Source organism: Bos indicus x Bos taurus, chromosome 5 (genome assembly GCF_003369695.1).
Source record: "Bos indicus x Bos taurus breed Angus x Brahman F1 hybrid chromosome 5, Bos_hybrid_MaternalHap_v2.0, whole genome shotgun sequence".
Lineage (NCBI taxonomy): Eukaryota > Metazoa > Chordata > Mammalia > Artiodactyla > Bovidae > Bos > Bos indicus x Bos taurus.
Genome location: NC_040080.1, coordinates 17,288,078 through 17,305,198, shown reverse-complemented (window position 1 = coordinate 17,305,198; position 17,121 = coordinate 17,288,078). Strand labels below are relative to the sequence as shown.

Sequence of the window (17,121 nt, the reverse complement as noted above, 5' to 3'; positions counted from 1 at the left end):
CTGTCACTCCTTTCTTCTCCTGCTCTCAGTCTTTCCCAACATCAGGGTCTTTTCCAGTGAATTGGCTCTTCATATCAGGTGGCCAAAGTATTGGAGCTTCAGCATCGGTCTTCCAATGAATATTCAGGTTGATATCCTTTAGGATTGACAGATTGATCTCCTCATTGCCCAAGGGACTCTCAAGAGTATTCTCCAGCACCACAGTTTGAAAGCATCACTTCTTTGGCGCTCAACCTTCTTTATGGTCCAGCTCTCACAACCATACATGACTACTGGAAAAGCCATAGATTTGATTATAGGGACCTTTCTTGGTAAAGTGATCTCTCTGTTTTTTAATATGCTGCCTAGATTTGCCATAGCTTTTCTTCCAAGGAGAAAACATCTTTTGATTTCACAGCTTCAGTCACCAACTATGGTGATTTTGGAGCCTGAGAAGATAAAATATGTCACTGTTTCCACTTTTTCCCCATCTTTTTGCCAAGAAATGATGGAATCAGTTGTCATGATCTTAGTTGACAATACTGGATTGTATATTTGATCATTACTAATAAAGTCAATCTTAAAAGTTCTCATAACATACACACAGTAATTATGTGCTGTGATAAATGTGTTAACTAACTTAATTATGTTAATAGTTTCAAAATATATATGTATTTCTTTTTTAATACTTTAATTTTTGGAGTATAGTTGATTTACAATGTTGTGTTAGTTTCAGGTGTACAGTAAAGTGACTCAGTTATATATTTTAATACATACACTCATTCTTTTTTAGATTCTTTTCTCTCATAGCTTATCACAGAATACTGGTTAGACTTCCCTGTGCGATACAGTAGGTCCATGTCGATTATCTATCATATATATATAGTAAGGTGTGTGTGTGTTAATTTCAAATTCCTGATTTATCCCTCTCCCTAACTCCCAACATTTCCCCTTGTGTAACCATAAGTTGTTTTGGATATCTGTAAGTCTGCTTCTGCTTTGTAAATAAGTTCATTTGTATCCTTTTAAAATTAATTTTTATTGGAGTATAGTTGCTTTACAATGTTGTATCCTCTGTACAGCACAGTGAATCAGTTATTTGTTGTTGTTCAGTTGCTAAGTCATGTCTAACTCTTTGTCAATTCATGGACTGACGCACTCCAGGCTCACCTGTCCTCCACTATCTCCTGAAGTTTGCTCAAATTCATGATGATTTCTAACCATCATGCTATCTAACCATCTCCTCCTCTGCCACCCCCTTCTCCTCTTGCCTTCAATGTTTCCCAGCATCATTTCCAATGAGTCTGCTCTTGGTTGAGTCCCTTTTCTCCACACCATTCCCAGCATTTATGCTTTATAGAGTTTTTGATGGCCAATTCTGAGTGGTGTGAGGTGATGCCTCTTTGTACTTTTGATTTGCATTTCTCTGATGGTTAGTGATGCTCAGCATCTTTTCATGTGTTTTTTGGACACCTGTATGTCTTCACTGGAGAATATATACATATGTATTTCAAGTCATCATACTATACACCTTTCACTTATATCTTATTATATGGTGATTACCTTCCAATAAAGCTGGAAACAATAGATAAAAACAACTATATAGAGAGACAAAAACTTTTGCAAATGCAAGGGAAAGAATGACAGGAATAATAGTAATGGGAGCTTGAAATATATTTCTCAGCTTTTAATACTTGAAATGGTCATCTGAACTAAATTCAATGGGGAAAAAGTGGAAGTAGCAACAGATTTTATTTTTGGGGCTCCAAAATCCCTGTGGACAGTGACTGCAACCAGGAAATGAAAAGACACTTGCTCCTTGGAAGAAAATCCATAACAAACCTAGTCCGCATATTAAAAAGCAGAGACCTCAATTTGCCAACAAAAGTCCGTAGAGTCAAAGCTGTGATTTTTCCTGTGGTCATGTATGGATGTGAGAGTTGAACCATAAAGAAAGCTGCGTGCATGCATGCTAAGTCGTTTCAGTAGTATCCAACTGTTTGTGACCCTATGGATCACAGCCTGCCAGGTTTCTCTATCCATGGGATTCCCCAGGCAAGAATACTGGAGTGGATTGTCATTTCCTTCTCCAGGGGATCTTCCCAACCCAGGGACTGAAACTGCATCTCTTATGTCTCCTGCATTGGCAGGCGGGTCCTTTACCACTAGCACCACCCGGGAAGCAGCACTGAAGAATTGATGCTTTTGAACTGTGGTGTTGGAGAAGACTCTTGAGAGTGCCTTGGACTGTCAGGAAATCCCACCAGTCAATCCTAAAGGAAATCAACCCTGAATATTCATTGGAAGGACAGATACTGAAGTTGAAGCTCCAATACTTTGGTCACTTGATGAGAAAAGATAACTCATTGGGAAAAAAAAAAAAAAACCCGCTGGTGTCCCCACTGATGGCACTTATCAGAGTTTATTATAATTTCTAGTTTTATTGTCCAGACTCACTAGACTATCAGTTAATATGGGCCAGGGAGCTTTATTCACCATCATTAGGGCCTCAGCATCTGGTGAATTGCAAAGGGTATGGATCGAATGCCCCACAAACCCACCTTTAAATTAATAAACATTTGTGGAATGAAAGTCTAAATAAATTCTGAAAAGAAGGTATGGAAATGATATAATTTAGCACATTTATGGCATTCAAATCAGTAAGAAAAGAAAAAGAAATAATTCAGGAATGACATTGGAAAAAATAAAATTAGGTAGAATGTCATATCATACATAAAATAACTTACACAATTATTTAGTATTTACACATTTAAATATATTCATAAAATTATTACAGATAAAAATAATTTATTTAAATTTGAAGTGGGGAAGAACATGCTTGACAAGGCTCTGAAAGTGGAAACAAAAACGGGAAATTTTAACAGGCAATTAATATTATTAGAAACTTCCTTGAGGGACTTCCCTGGTGGTCCAACAATTAGGGCTCTGCACTTCCAGTGCAGGTACCACAGGCTTGCTTCCTGGTCTGGTTTGGTACAGCCAAAAAAATCAAATAGTAAACTGAAGGAAGCGTCTTCAGTCTATAAATAATGTAATTCAATAGGACAAGGACTTGCACCCAAACTGCTTGGTTTCAAGTCTTACCTCTGTGTCTTACAACTGACTCATCTTAGGCAAGTGACTTTGCTTTCCCTCAGTGATCTGTTTGGTGGATAAAAAATATATTCTGCTTGTTGGACTGTTGTGTGCTCAAATTTGTTCATATAAGTAAGTGCACTGTAGGTTGTTGCAGTAGATGATAGTAGTAGTATAAAGAGCTTCAATACAAATCATGACAAAAATGATAGCCATCACAAGGTAAAAAGGACAAATGTAATCAGCAAAGTAATTCACAAACGAAGAATTAAATTAGCTAATATATGCCAGTGTTTGCCTACCAAACTGGCTAAGGTTTTAGAACCTTGTAAGAAGACAAAGTTGGTGAACCTATGTGGAAACTAACATTCTCATTCACCATTTGTAGAATTAAAGTTCAGTGCAGCTATTTCTGGCAAGCATTAATCTCTATATACCAAAAACCGTAAAGGTATAGGTACAAAGCCTTAAAACCTTAGAGATACTCAGCCTATAAAGCAGCAACTCCACTTTTTTTTTCCCAACATTTAAATATTTGTTTATTTATCTATTTATTTGTCTGCCTAGGTCTTAGTTGCCATATGCAAGATCTTTAGCTGCAGCATGCGAACTCTCAGTTGCCACATGTGGAATCTAGTTCCCTGACCAGGGATCAAATCTGGGACCCTGCACTAGGAGCAGGGAGTCTTAGTTACTGGACCACCAGGGAATTCCTGGAAACCTCACCTTTAGAATATGATTAAGAGAAGCAGTCATGGATGGTCCTACATTTAAACACAGGGAAGTTCAGAGTAACATTTTCATAATAGCAAAAAATTTTGAAAACAACTGAATGCTCAATACAGATGGTCAGGTGAGCATATTGCATTTCTGCATATAGTGAAATAGCTGGAGGCAGTTTAAAAATTCAGTACTATCCCTGTGATAGCCTGTATTTTTTAATTCTACAATAAAATGCTTTAGTGTGTAAAAGAATAGTTAATGATATAGAAAAATGCCCAAAATATATTCTGGATTGTAAAAACAGGATACAAAACAATATATGCCAGATTATCTAATCCTGAGGATCTATGTTTTTGTGTCTAATGGCATCAATTGCATTTGAGAGAGAGTTTTATGCCAATGCCCATCATGAATTTCAAGGTGGAGATTCCTGTAACATGTGAGAAATCATCAGATGCTCAGAAAGGCCAAGACTATTATTCTACAAGGAGCAAGTCTACTGTAACATGAAGTAGAAGAATAAAATGTTATAGGATAATTCTGAATGGTGTTGTTTCAAAGAAAATGAAAATAGTGCTTGCTTTGGTGAAATATTCTTGCTTCTTAAAAAACAACTGATGAAATTACCTACAGTTTTTCTTGTAAGAGGAGGGGGCCATGCATCAAAACACCCATCATCTCCCCCTTCTGCGACCAAAACCCACCTCTGACCTCCAGAGCCCTCAGAAGGAGACATTTCACCAGCACCTGCCCAGCACTCAAGGAGCAGAGATGAGGAGGGAGGGGACTTCCCAAGGAGATCTGTGGACACAAGGCTGAGGTCTAGGGGATGACAGTGAGCTCTTAGATGAGATGGGGCTGCATGGAGTCTCAGCCAGATCAGCACCCACATCTGAGAAAGCTGCTTTCTCCAGGCTGGAGACCAGATTCTCCGCAGCCCCAGCCCTGACGCCCGCCGTCCTCTCACTCAGGGGAAACCAGCTCCAGAGAGGAACAGGAGAGGGCGCGAGGCAGAAAGTGCTCCCTACAGAGTCACAGCAGATCCTGGGAGGGGAAAGGACCATCCCAGGGCCCCAACACATCAGGAAATGTCACAGGAACTGGGGCAGAGACTAGGGAACTTATACACCTGCGGCTGCACATCAACTGATCTCTACAGACAAGAGGTCCCCTCTCCTGGCTGTGGGCTTCTGCTCTGTAATGGACACCTGGTAGGGACAGGTGAGGTAAGCTGGCAGAGCATCTCACAGAGCCCAGTGCTGGGAAGACACAGCAACAATCAGAGGGGAGCCTGGGGGATGGGGAGAGAGGAGCCAGAGAGAGGCAGGCAGGTGCACCATTATCTCTGATCTGGTTACATGCAGTGGCCAAGACATCCAGCCCTGTGGGATGCTGTTTGCTTCACAGACCAATGGACTCAGTCCCTGCTCATCAGCTCCGTTCCTCTCACAGAGACAGGATCCACACTCCTCACACACACATATATACACAAACTCCTCATACACTCCCACTCCACACACACACACACACACACACACACACAAACTCCTCACTCACTCCTCACACACACACACTCCACACACTCCACACACACACACCCTCACACACTCCTCACACACCCTCACACATGCCTCACAATCACACACACACACACACTCCACACACACACAACCTCACACACTCCACACACACACACACAACCTCACACACTCCTCACTCACCCTCACACACACACACACAAATACAAACACAGAGCCTACAGGAGTATACACACAGGAAACATGGGGACCCAGGGGCAGTGCTCAAACACCAGGCACGTGGAGAGTGTTGGAACAGCCCAGAGTCCCAGCTGAGGTCAGTTGCTGGACCTTCCACACACTGGGAGCCACTGGGCCCTAGAAGCTCCCTGAGGGAGTGGAGGGGACTCAGGCTGACCCAGCTCGGTCCAGAGCAAACCTCACTGCTCTGTAAAATCTGCCACAACTAGCAGTGGACCCCCCACAGGAGACGGACAAGTATTCACAGTCAGCGTGGCTCCTTTTTGGTCAAAAACACTGAGGTTCAGCTCCACAGCTACAGACACCTTTCCCTTCACCAAGGCATGCACTGCTTGGTGTGGACCCAGGGCAGAGGGGCAGCTCTTACCTTGACCACCCACCATGGTGCCGAGGAGGAGGACACAGAGTCCCCGCAGGGAGAGGTGTCTGCCCAGAGCCATCCTGACCCCACGTCCTCAAGGTCACAGTCCCAGCTGCAGGATCAGCCTGTGAGGAGGCGTCAGGGTGCCGACCGGGGTCTATGTAGACCACCCCTTACACCCTCCCTCCTGGGAGCCAATAGTGACACCTCTCACCATTTCAGGCACTATCGGAGGCTGCATCTGCCACTTTCTGCAGCTCAGACACCAATGAGCTTCTGAATCTTCAACATCTCCTTATATGAGTAACACGGTCCTTTGACCTCCTGCTTCCATGGTCCTGAGAGCCGGGCCCCCTGACCAGGGCTGGAGTAAAAAAGTTGCATCAAAAACTATGAGTACCATTCTTTCCTCTGATTACCTTGGCCAATCCCCCAAAACTGTAAAATCTTGCAGGGTCAGGTTGTGGAATTCACTGGACCACGGAGAATAACTTTGGTGGTATCAAGCATTGATCTTCCCCAGCACTGAGCTCAGGATCAAGCAGAGTACTACAAGAAAGCCTCAAGCACAAGAACATTTCTCAGGCCAGCAGAAAATGAGGACAAGGATTTCAGGAATTCACAGGTGACCGTGGAGAAGGTGGGGAGGGAACCATTAAGTTGAGTGGATGAGATTGCAGGTCTTCTCCTCACAGAATGATCTGGAGACTGGGTCCCAGAGAAGGTGCTTGTGTGCTCAGTTGTGTCCTACTTTTTGTGACCCCTGGATTGTAATCTGCCAGGCTCCTCTGTCCACAGGATTTCCTAGGCAAGAATACTGGAATGGGTTGCCATTTCCTTCTTGAGGGGATCGTCTCAACCCAGGCATTGAATCCACGTCTCCTGTGTCTCCTGCATTGGCAGGCAGGTTCTTTATTGCTGAGCCACCTGGGAAGCCCTATAAGGGATTTTCAGACATGCTAAGTCCCTTTCCCTTTATTTCATTAATTTTACGTGAAATATCCCTCTCAGCTAGTCAACAAATGATGCTTCAAGAGAGAAAGAGATTGCTGTTACAGGAAACAAAGAGAAAGTAGGAGTTATCATTCAACTCTAGCCTGCCAAAATAAGATTTGGGGATCTAAGAGAAGAAAATATATAACTTAGAAAGATTTGGGTTTTCTAAACTTCACATTGTCCCTCTTTGCATATTGAAAGTTTGGTTTTACAAGATTCATAACACCCTTGTATTATAAGCCATAACTAAAGAAGATGTAAAATATAATTTAAAACAACTGCCCCCAGACAGAAGGATAAATAGAAAGTATTCTGCTGCACAGTGGCTGCATGCAAGGGGCAAAGAAGAGGCGAGTGAAGCAGAAACAGAACCTCTTCTGAGTCTAAGAGGAAAGGTGGCAGCAAGAATGGAAGCCCAGGTAGATTGGGTGCACAGAGCCAAGCAGAAGGGTCTGATGTCCAGTGTGGCCATCGCTGCCTTGTTCTGTTTCCACTGATCAGAGAAGCTCCCAGATGCTTTCCAGAAAGTAGCCCTGGAATGAGTATAGAGACTGAATAGGGCCATAAGTAATGCAAGATAGAGCACCCCCATTGAAATTCAAGGTCACTAACATACTGCCTTCATTTCTCATACTCCCTCAGGCTCAAGATTCCCTTGATGCCCCTCTGTGGTCCACACAAACCCACCCTGAGGCCCCGTCACCCTGACTCTCATCATTTCAGCACAAATGTGGGAAGGACCCACCTGTGACACACATGCCCCAGAGTCCCCACCAGAGCTCAGAAACGGCTTCACACCCTTCCCCTCCCACACCTGAGGGCAGCTGTGGACCAGTCCACAGCCCTGTCACATCCCCACTGGGAGAACACCTCATCCTGGTCAGCAGACATAGCTTCTCTGTCCTTGAGACTCAGGTAAATGAAAACGGAGAAAGTTCAATTGAACATATGCTTTTCTCCCTCTAAATATGCTAATATTAATCCATTATTTTACAATAGTCACTTATTTGCCCTGTATTCCTCTGACTTCCAAGCCTCCATCTGTACATGAACCCCATCTCCTCTGGATGCTTAAAACCGTAGTGATAATAACTTATTATAAAGATCAAAACCAGAATATAAACTCAGGGACTGGAGTAGGAACGGGATCTGCTCAGTCACTAGAGTCGATGCTGTATTCCCCCTGGGTCCCAGAGTCACCATTCCTTACCCAGTTATGGACTCTGCAGCATCACCAGAAACCACCAGACAAATACGTAGAACACAGGACGTGCTTCCTGGAGTCCAGTCATTCCTCCCACAGGATGACACAGGGATGTGTTTAGTGAACCAGGTACACATGGTTCCACCTCAGGATTGAGATCTCACAAGTGAAATACTGTTATGGACTCCATACCCTGTTATAAGGATGGAGTGGGCTGGAAGGAGGGGTTAACCCAGGGCTGGCAGGCTGTGTCCAGGCAGCACCCTCTACCCCATAGCTGGGGATACAGGTCAACATGGACCAACTCACCCTCTGATGAAGGTTTATCTTCTCTGACACATAAGGAAATCTCAGTGTCCCATCTCATCCAAGATTTCAAGGAGGAAAGCTTTAGGGAGGACCCTAACCCAGCTGTGTCCATGTGAACTTCAGGGGTCAGGAGAACAGGCTCAGCAACCAGTCTGCCTGGCCTGACTCAGAGCTCAGCCACATACCATGTGTGTGACCTTGAACAGGGTCCTTACACTCTCTGTATAGTGGCTTCGTCTGTAAAAGAAGAGTTATACTTGTGTATAGATGACAGAGTTTTGGTTAGAATTAAATGAGTTGGCATTAGTAAGAGATATAACTAGTCAACAGTAGTACATCATCTTGGCAGAAAAGCAATATCAGGGCCCCTCTCTCCATCCCATCCCAGGAACCCCAGGACTCTAGAACAGGAATTCAATTCTGTTACCTGGAGCCTTGACTGGAGCTGTCAGAACTCTCCCAGGAATCTCATGCTGTGACGGTGATTGGGGACAGAGTTGAGAGTCTCCCACACATCGCCCCTTCTCTCTGTGCCCCAGAGAGAGGTTCTACTGCTCATAAACCTCGACCTTATCTACTGTGAACCTCATGAATTAAGTTGTTTACTTGCTAATTTTACTTTATAAATGGACTTGGTAAAGTTCTGTGTCTAATTCACCTCCTTATCCCCGGTGCCTGTTAATTAAAAATCCCAAATGATGTCTATTGTATACCTGAATGAATGAATGTCAGCCAGGTATTTTACACAAATCATTTCAATCCAAAGAAATCTTTTGAGATATAATTTAACTTGATGTGAGGACTTAACAGCACAATGCAAGTTGTGTCACTTGTTGTAATGATATTTCAATATGATTAAATGGTATAAGCTATGTATTGGTTAACTTCTACACTTTTCTACAATGAATGCCATAAATTGAAATACCAAAAACAAGGCTAGCCCCATTCCAAGAACAGTGCTGAGAGAGCCAGTTCTAAACATGTATAAACACTGCGTCTTTATGTATCTGAAGATAAAGAAGACAAACCTCAGCACACTGACAGGTGAACACCATGAAGCCTCCTGTTCTGGTCTTAATCAGATATGGCCATGTGGTCCGGATGTTTATATATTTATCATTTGGCATATTTTCAGTTCAAACCACACATAACTGTAACAGGAAGAAATTTTGTTATAAAAAATTTTAGTTTAACAGCTCTATATTGAATTAGAAGTGCAGAAGTAAAGAGCAGGAACAATCCTGTTCTTTAACTTAGACTAACTGTTTATTCAATCTTATGGATTGTAAAGCAATACAATATGTAGCATTATTAATCCCAAATCACCATGAAAATATGGAGGTTTCAGAGGTTCAGCAATCTCTTTGCTAGGAAAGTTAATAATTAAATATCCTTGGTAGAGGGACATTTTTGGGACCAATCAGAGGGACTAATATACAAAATATTTTTGAATTAAAAAAGAACTATATCACCTTAAAAAGAAACAATCAATTGAGTTGTTATACCAAAGTACTGGTGACCCACCTCACCATCTGTGTTCCTTGCATGGCTGGGACCAAGATTTGTAAAGGCTTCTTTACTAAAGACAACTTCTTCACAAGGGCATGTGATGAGCTTGGTCATGAGCTGGTCATGAGCTGACTGAGGTCCAACCCATCATCTCTGTTCAACCCTTTACAGTATATGACTGGCAACATCAAACAAAGAGTGTGGCACTGAATTGGCCTCATTCATTCCTCCATAGTGCAATATCAAATACCCAGAGACCAGAGCAGATCAAAGCTACTAAATCAAAGACAAGCATATTCTAAGTGGTGAGCAAGCAGACCAAGGGCCCTTCCCTGCTGCTGTTGGAAAGGAAGAAGCCCTCCCACCCCAGACACCATCTGTGGGAGGAGAAACAAGAAGATGCCTCCTGAAATAGAGGAAAACCAGTCTTAGCAGGAGCTGGAACTGGATTTGACAAGATAATTATTAACATAAATCCAAGCTAACTTGGGGGACAAATTTTAAATGGGAGAGTCTATGTTAACTTCATGGAACTTTCAGTCCATGTAAACACCCCTTGCTACTGCACAAGATGAAATCAGTTATAAAAATAGCGAGTATTACATTTATGCGTATTTGAATCTAGAGGACACATGTTCAAGCCCACTACAGAAAGAAAATATGTATAACTTCCTTTATTTTTAAAAGCACAGAGTTGTCACTTCTGTGAATGCTTTCTAATTCTTCCAGTTCAGAATTACTGCTGTGTCTATTTAATCTGTAAAAACTTTCGTTTTGTTTCTAAAGTGGTATTTTTTGGGAGCAAGTATTGTGTCTTGTTCTTCAATGCCTCCATAAGGTCAAGTAAAGACACATAGAAAGAGCTTAACAAATATCAGATAAGAAATGAATGCATGAACAAATGCTGAACAATCACCCTGCAGTTAGTGATACTGAGTGGGGAAGGGAGAAGGGCAGGGGAGACACAAATCTGATTAATCCCATTTGAACAAGCTGAAGTGGAATAAGGAGTCAGAGACACACCAAAGGAGCCAGATAGAAAATGCCTTCAAATCCCACTCCGAGAGAGTCAGATCACGTTCAATCTCTGCACAAAGCTGTACCTAAGAAGCTTCTCCAAGGTGAGAAAAAACTGACAGCACTGCTCTCAGGAGTTCTACTGAAGGATGTAGATAGACAGTAATACTTGTCAAATAGCTGTACTTCTACTCCTCAGTGACTCATTGTGGCCAATGAAATGTGGGCGGTGTCACCTATGTCACTTCTGAGTGAAGGCAGGAAAAGCCCAAGTGTGACTTTCTAGTCTCTCTCTTTTTCCTGCCCCGGAAGCTGCATATTCCAGATGGTGCACGTGCGAGAGCCTCACAGACCACAGATGTCTGTAGGTTGTGATGAGTGTGTGTATATGTGTGTGTGTGTATATGAGCATGTAAGTATGTGTTCACTTGTATATGTGTATGTGTGTATATGTGTATGTGTGTGTGTGCGTTGCCCCTGAGATTTGGGGGTCACTTTTTTCAGCAGCAGAACAGAGTCTCTTCTGATGGATACCAAGGAAAAAGAAGACTTGAAGACAGAATCCGTCACATGAAGCAGGTCCTTTCCTAGATCTCCTCTTCCTTCTGTGTCTTCATCTTAAGCTACTCCCTCTGATCTCACCTTGCTTCCTCTGTTGGGCTTGGTTGTTTCTCAGTCACCATTTCTGATTGACCAACACCTAGATCTAAGTCCTGTTTAAGAGCACCTGCCCCTAGTGCATCTCCTGTTCCCTTTACATCACTCGATGCTGACAGTCAGGCTCAGTTTCCCGAATTTGTCTCTTGGCATCTTGACATTCATCCTTAAACAGCTCTTCTTTACTCTGAGTTAGCCTATCCATCATCTTTGATCCTGTTTTTGCCTTCTACCAATTCTATACTAATGAAAAGGCAGCATGTATTTCTAAGCCCTGTAAGTTTTTTTTTATTTCCTGAACATATCTGATTCCTGAGTTTAGTGCTCCATGCAGATAATTAACTACTTCACCTTTGGTTAAGAAATAATTTTGCTGAATTTCTCCCCTCAACTCAAGAAAATGGCACATTCAAAAAAAAAAAAAAGAAAATGGCACATTCAAAACCTATATTCTTATGAGCACAGCCCTAGGGATCCCCTCACAGGACTTGGAAGGGGCAGGTGTAAGGAGAGGCTGTGAAGGTGAAGCTTTGTTAGCTTCATGATTAATCCACCTCTGTTCAGAGTTGATGTAATTGCCAACTCCAGAGCTATTGAGTTCTTGTGGGTGGTCATTCTTAAGCCACTTAAATCCAAGATTAGTGCCACTGGAATGGCACTCAGAGTTCAAAGGCTGAGTGGTTGCTCAGACTTGAACTCCATGACCTGATGATCTATTGCACATGGAGCATTGGTGCATCTGAGTCCAGTCTGAGGACCAGCCTAAGAACATTGGAAATACAGCAAAATGTGCTCCTTCTTTAACATCTTAAAGTCTGTGAACAGATTCTCTTTTCCTTATCATCGAATCCTTCCCCATCTGGGCATGCTATCCAAGGCTCCTACAGGCTACAGGCATCTGCTGAAGCCCTGCCAGGGCCCAGGATTGGAGTGAGGCCTGTACCTGAGTATAAGCTTTGTCTTTCCACTCTCTATAAGTTAATAGATGCTCATCTAAGGTTTGCTGAATGATTGAATGGCACTATGCTAGATATTTAAGAGAAATTATCTTAACTATGAAGAACTATTTTTGAGGACATTATTTAGCTAATTGACATTTTTGTTTTAAAGATAAATGTTTTCAGCAATTAACAGACCAAAATTTGATTTTCAAAAAAGAAGGTGCGTATCACCACCAGATACATCACAACAAACACTGCAAACCTCTATCTCTAAGGATACACAAGACAAACCACAACACACTCACATGTGGCTTCTTATTAAGTCTTAATCAGACCCAACAGAGGAGACAGGGTATTTGGATGATTTATCACTTGGCAGTTTTTCAATTAAAACCACACAGGAACATCACAAGAAGAAAATTTGCAATTAAAAAAGCACAGCCACACCATCTATATGACATAAGGAAGGAGATGAGGTGCAGATAGAGTTCTTTGGCTTAAAATAACAAACAGACTAATTAGTCTTTCACTTTGTAAAAGGAAGGTCCTCTGGGGCTGATACTGAAGGATGCTGTAGAGACCACAATAACTTGACTTTTCTGTACAACAGTTAGAACTGTGAACTGATCGTTTTGGATAATGATGTGCTTTGATTTTTCTCTCTCTACTTTTTGTGAATCTACTGTAGGTTTTTACATTTTTTTACATGGCTCACATAAAATATCTTAAAGACACAATAGTCTATATTTTACTGATAACAAATTAATTTCAATCACATACAAAAGCTCTACCTTTTGATCCTCTCCTATACTTTCTGCTTTTGATGTCAGAATTTATCTGTATTTATATTGTATATCACTAACAAAATATTTTTCTCTATAGTTACTTTAATGCTCCCCGTAAACTAGAGCTAACTGGTTAGCACACTACCATACTCAGTGTTAGAATACTCGGAATTGCATTACATATTTACATTTACACGTCTGCTGTATATTTTCACTTCTTTAATATAATAATTAGTATCCTTCATTTGGGTTTCCTTGGTGGCTCAGAGGTTAAAGCATCTGCCTGCAATGTGGGAGACCTAAGAACTCCCCTCAGCAATCTTGTAAGACAAAACTCGGTTGGTGAACTCCCTCAACTGTTATTTTGGGGGGAAAGTTTGTAACCCATCTTCATTTCTGAAAGACAACCTTCCTGAGAAAAGTATTCTTGGTTTGCAGGTTTTTTTCTTTCATCAGTTTGAATATATCATCCCTTTCTCTCTTGGCTTGTCAGCTTTCTTCTGAGAAGTCTGCTGATATTCTTAAGGTTCTTCAGAGATTTTGTGTGTGTGAGAGCATTTGCTTTTATCTTGATGCTTCTAAAATTCTCTCTTTGTGTTGATTATAAGCAATGTGTCTTGGAGACAATCATTTTGAATGAACTCTGAGGAGTGACCTATTAGCTACATGAACTTGGATGTCTAAATCTCATCAGATGTGGAACTTATCTGCTATTATTTCTTTAAGTACAATCTCTGTCCCTTTCTCCCTCTCTTCTCCTTCTGGGACTCCAATAATGTGCAGGTTGTTACTGTGAAAGTCATCCCATAGTTCACACAGGTTCTTTCACAGTTTTTTCATTCTTTTTTCTTCTTTGTCCTCTGGCTGGTTAGTTTCAATTTTCTTGTCTTCTGCCTCAAAGATTCTCCTGCTATTGCTGATGCTTTCTGTAGCATTTTCCATTTTGTTGCATTTCATTCATTGCAATCTTAAAAAGAATTTCTGTTTGATTCCTTCTCTTTTTCTGCCTCATTGCACAGCTTCAGGGATCTCAGTTCTCTGACCAGGGTTGAATCCAGGCACAGCAGTGAAAGGATCGAATCCTAACCACTAAACCAACAGCAAACTCCCTGTTTGCTTCCTTTTTTTTTTTTATCATTTCTGTCTCTTTAAAAAAAAAAAAAAAAAAACTGAATTTATTTCTGTGGAGTGACTCAGAGCCCGTGCACAACAAATGCTGAGCCCATGCTCTAGGACCCACAAACCACAAACAGGAACCTACACTCTGCAAGTACTGAAGCCTGAGCTCCTAGAGCCTGTGCTCCAAACAAGAGAAGCCGCCGCATAGAGAAGCCTGCTGTCCACAAAGAGAAGTAGTGCCTGCTTGCTGCAACTAGAGAAAGCCCATGTGCAGCAACAAAGACCCAGTAAAGCCAAAAATTAAAAACAATAGCAATAATTATAATACATAATTTTTAACCTTATTTTGTTCACATATTCTTTACCTGAATTTGATTGTTTATCTGTGTTTTTTGGAGTTCACTGAGCTTCTTGGTGGGTATACTTTATTTCTTTCATCATATGTCATTTATTTCATTACTTCCCAATGGTGAATACTTCCCAATGATGAGCTGCCCTGGGAGAAGTCCTGGGTATCTTCCCACCCCCAAGCACAGCCTAGAACTATGAAGACTGCAAGCGTGACTATAGATATGAGCACTGGACACCATGCAGAGCCATCAGCCAGGGACTGGGTGGGTTCAACTTACAACCAGGCCATCACTCTCAGGTCTTATATTAGTTCAGCAGCCTCTCCACATGTCCACAGTGGAACTGGGGGCAGGGGGGTGTTGTGAAATGTAATACTTGGCCACTCCTACATGACAGCTCTCTCTACCCTGAAGAATCACAACAGTATCACATTTACATTTTCAGTAGTAACCAGATTAAAGCAATCTTGAAACAGTGTGTTTTCAGAGAAGCCTATTAGCCTGAAATTCTTTATTTAAGTTCTAGATTTAATTCATCAAGAGATGGGAATATCAGAAAACCTGACTTGCTTCCTGAGAAATCTATATGCAGGTCAAGAAGCAACAGTTAGAACTGGACATGGAACAACAGCCTGGTTCCAAATCCAGAAAGGAGTATGTCAAGGCTGTATATTGTCACCTTGCTCTTTTAACTTATATGCAGAGTACATCATGAGAAATGCTGGACTGGATGAAGCACAAGCTGGAATCAAGATTGCTGGGAGAAATATCAATCACCTTAGATACACAGATGACACCACCCTTATAGCAGAAAGCGAGGAAGAACTAAAGAGCCTCTTGATGAAAGTGAAAGAGGAGAGTGAAAAAGTTGGCTTAAAGCTCAACATTCAGAAAACTAAGATCATGGCTTCTGGTCCCATCACTTTATGGGAAATAGATGGGGAAACAGTGGCTGACTTTATTTTTGGGGGCTCCAAAATCACTGCAGATGGTGATTGCACCCATGAAATTAAAAGACATTTGCTCCTTGGAAGAAAAGCTATGACCAACCTAGATAGCATATTAAAAAGCAGAAATATTGCTTTGCCAACAAAGGTCCGTCTAGTCAAGGCTATGGTTTTTCCAGTAGACATGTATGGATGTGAGAGTTGGACTATAAAGAAAGCTGAGCGCCGATGTATTAATACTTTTGAAGTGTGGTTTTGGAGAAGACTCTTGAGAGTCCCTGCACAGCAAGGAGATTCAACCAGTCCATCCTAAAGGAAATCAGTCCTGAATGTTCTTTGGAAGGACTGATGCTAAAGCTGAAATTCCAATACTTTGGCCACCTGATGGGAAGAACTGACTCATTGGAAAAGACCCTGATGCTGGGAAAGATTGAAGGTGGGAGGAAAAGGAGACGACAGAGGATGAGGTGGTTGGATGGCATCAATAACTCAATGGACATGAGTTTGAGTAAGCTCTGGGAGTTGGTGATAAACAGGGAAACCTGGCATGCTGCAGTCCATGGGGTCACAAAGAGCCGGACACGACTGAGAGACTGAACTGAACTGAACTTCTTTTAAGAATTCAGTCATATCAGATCGCTCCATCCACATCTTTGAAACATAAGTAGACAAACGTACTTGATCTTCCCATCTATATACCTTCTTCTGGATCCCCTCTGCCTAGGTCTCCACTTTCTTGCCCTCTTGTCCCATGTGAATACAGGGTGTGGGTGAGCAACAATTTGCCATCCATCAATTAGAGAGAGATATGAGCTGATATAATTCACTCAGAAGGATAGATAATTGGACAGACAAGAAATGGTAATGTCCTGAAGAAAAAGTACGAAGGTATGGAAAGAATGGATTCATAAGGATTTGATAACCGACTAGACATGGGAGAGAGCAAGGAGGAGTCTATATCTGCTTGAGAAATAAACAGATAAAGTAACCTAGGGAATGAGAGATGAAAAAGGGAGAAGTAGTTAGGTAGAGTTAGAGTTTTAATTGGCCCGTGAGCACTTAGGCAGGTTAAGGAAAAATGTATCCCTTTTCTCCAAAGAGCAAACTCCAACTTTGAAACTCACATCCAAGTCTGGTGACCAAGAACAGGTTAAAACAGGTGATGTGACATCTCAAGGAGAACATACAGGAATGTTCAGGATTGGGTTTTTTTTCATGAGTTTGTAAAATAAAAATATCTCCTGCCATATCAATAAACAAGAAATGTCACAGACATCAATGATTTCTGGTCTCCAGTTGTGAATGAGGGCTCCCAAAACTGATCCAGGGGATGCTGCCACCCCTCCATGG

General features: G+C 41.8%; 1 protein-coding gene across 1 annotated transcript in view; it reads right to left on the bottom strand.

Annotated features, from left to right (window-relative positions):
- LOC113893400 (antigen WC1.1-like) overlaps positions 1-6,016 on the bottom strand; it is a 60,376-nt gene extending 54,360 nt beyond the window's left edge. Inside the window, 1 exon segment of the mRNA XM_027543402.1 lies at positions 5,944-6,016. Coding sequence (XP_027399203.1) covers positions 5,944-6,016 — 73 coding nt within the window.
- Between the last annotated feature and the right edge of the window lie 11,105 nt (positions 6,017-17,121).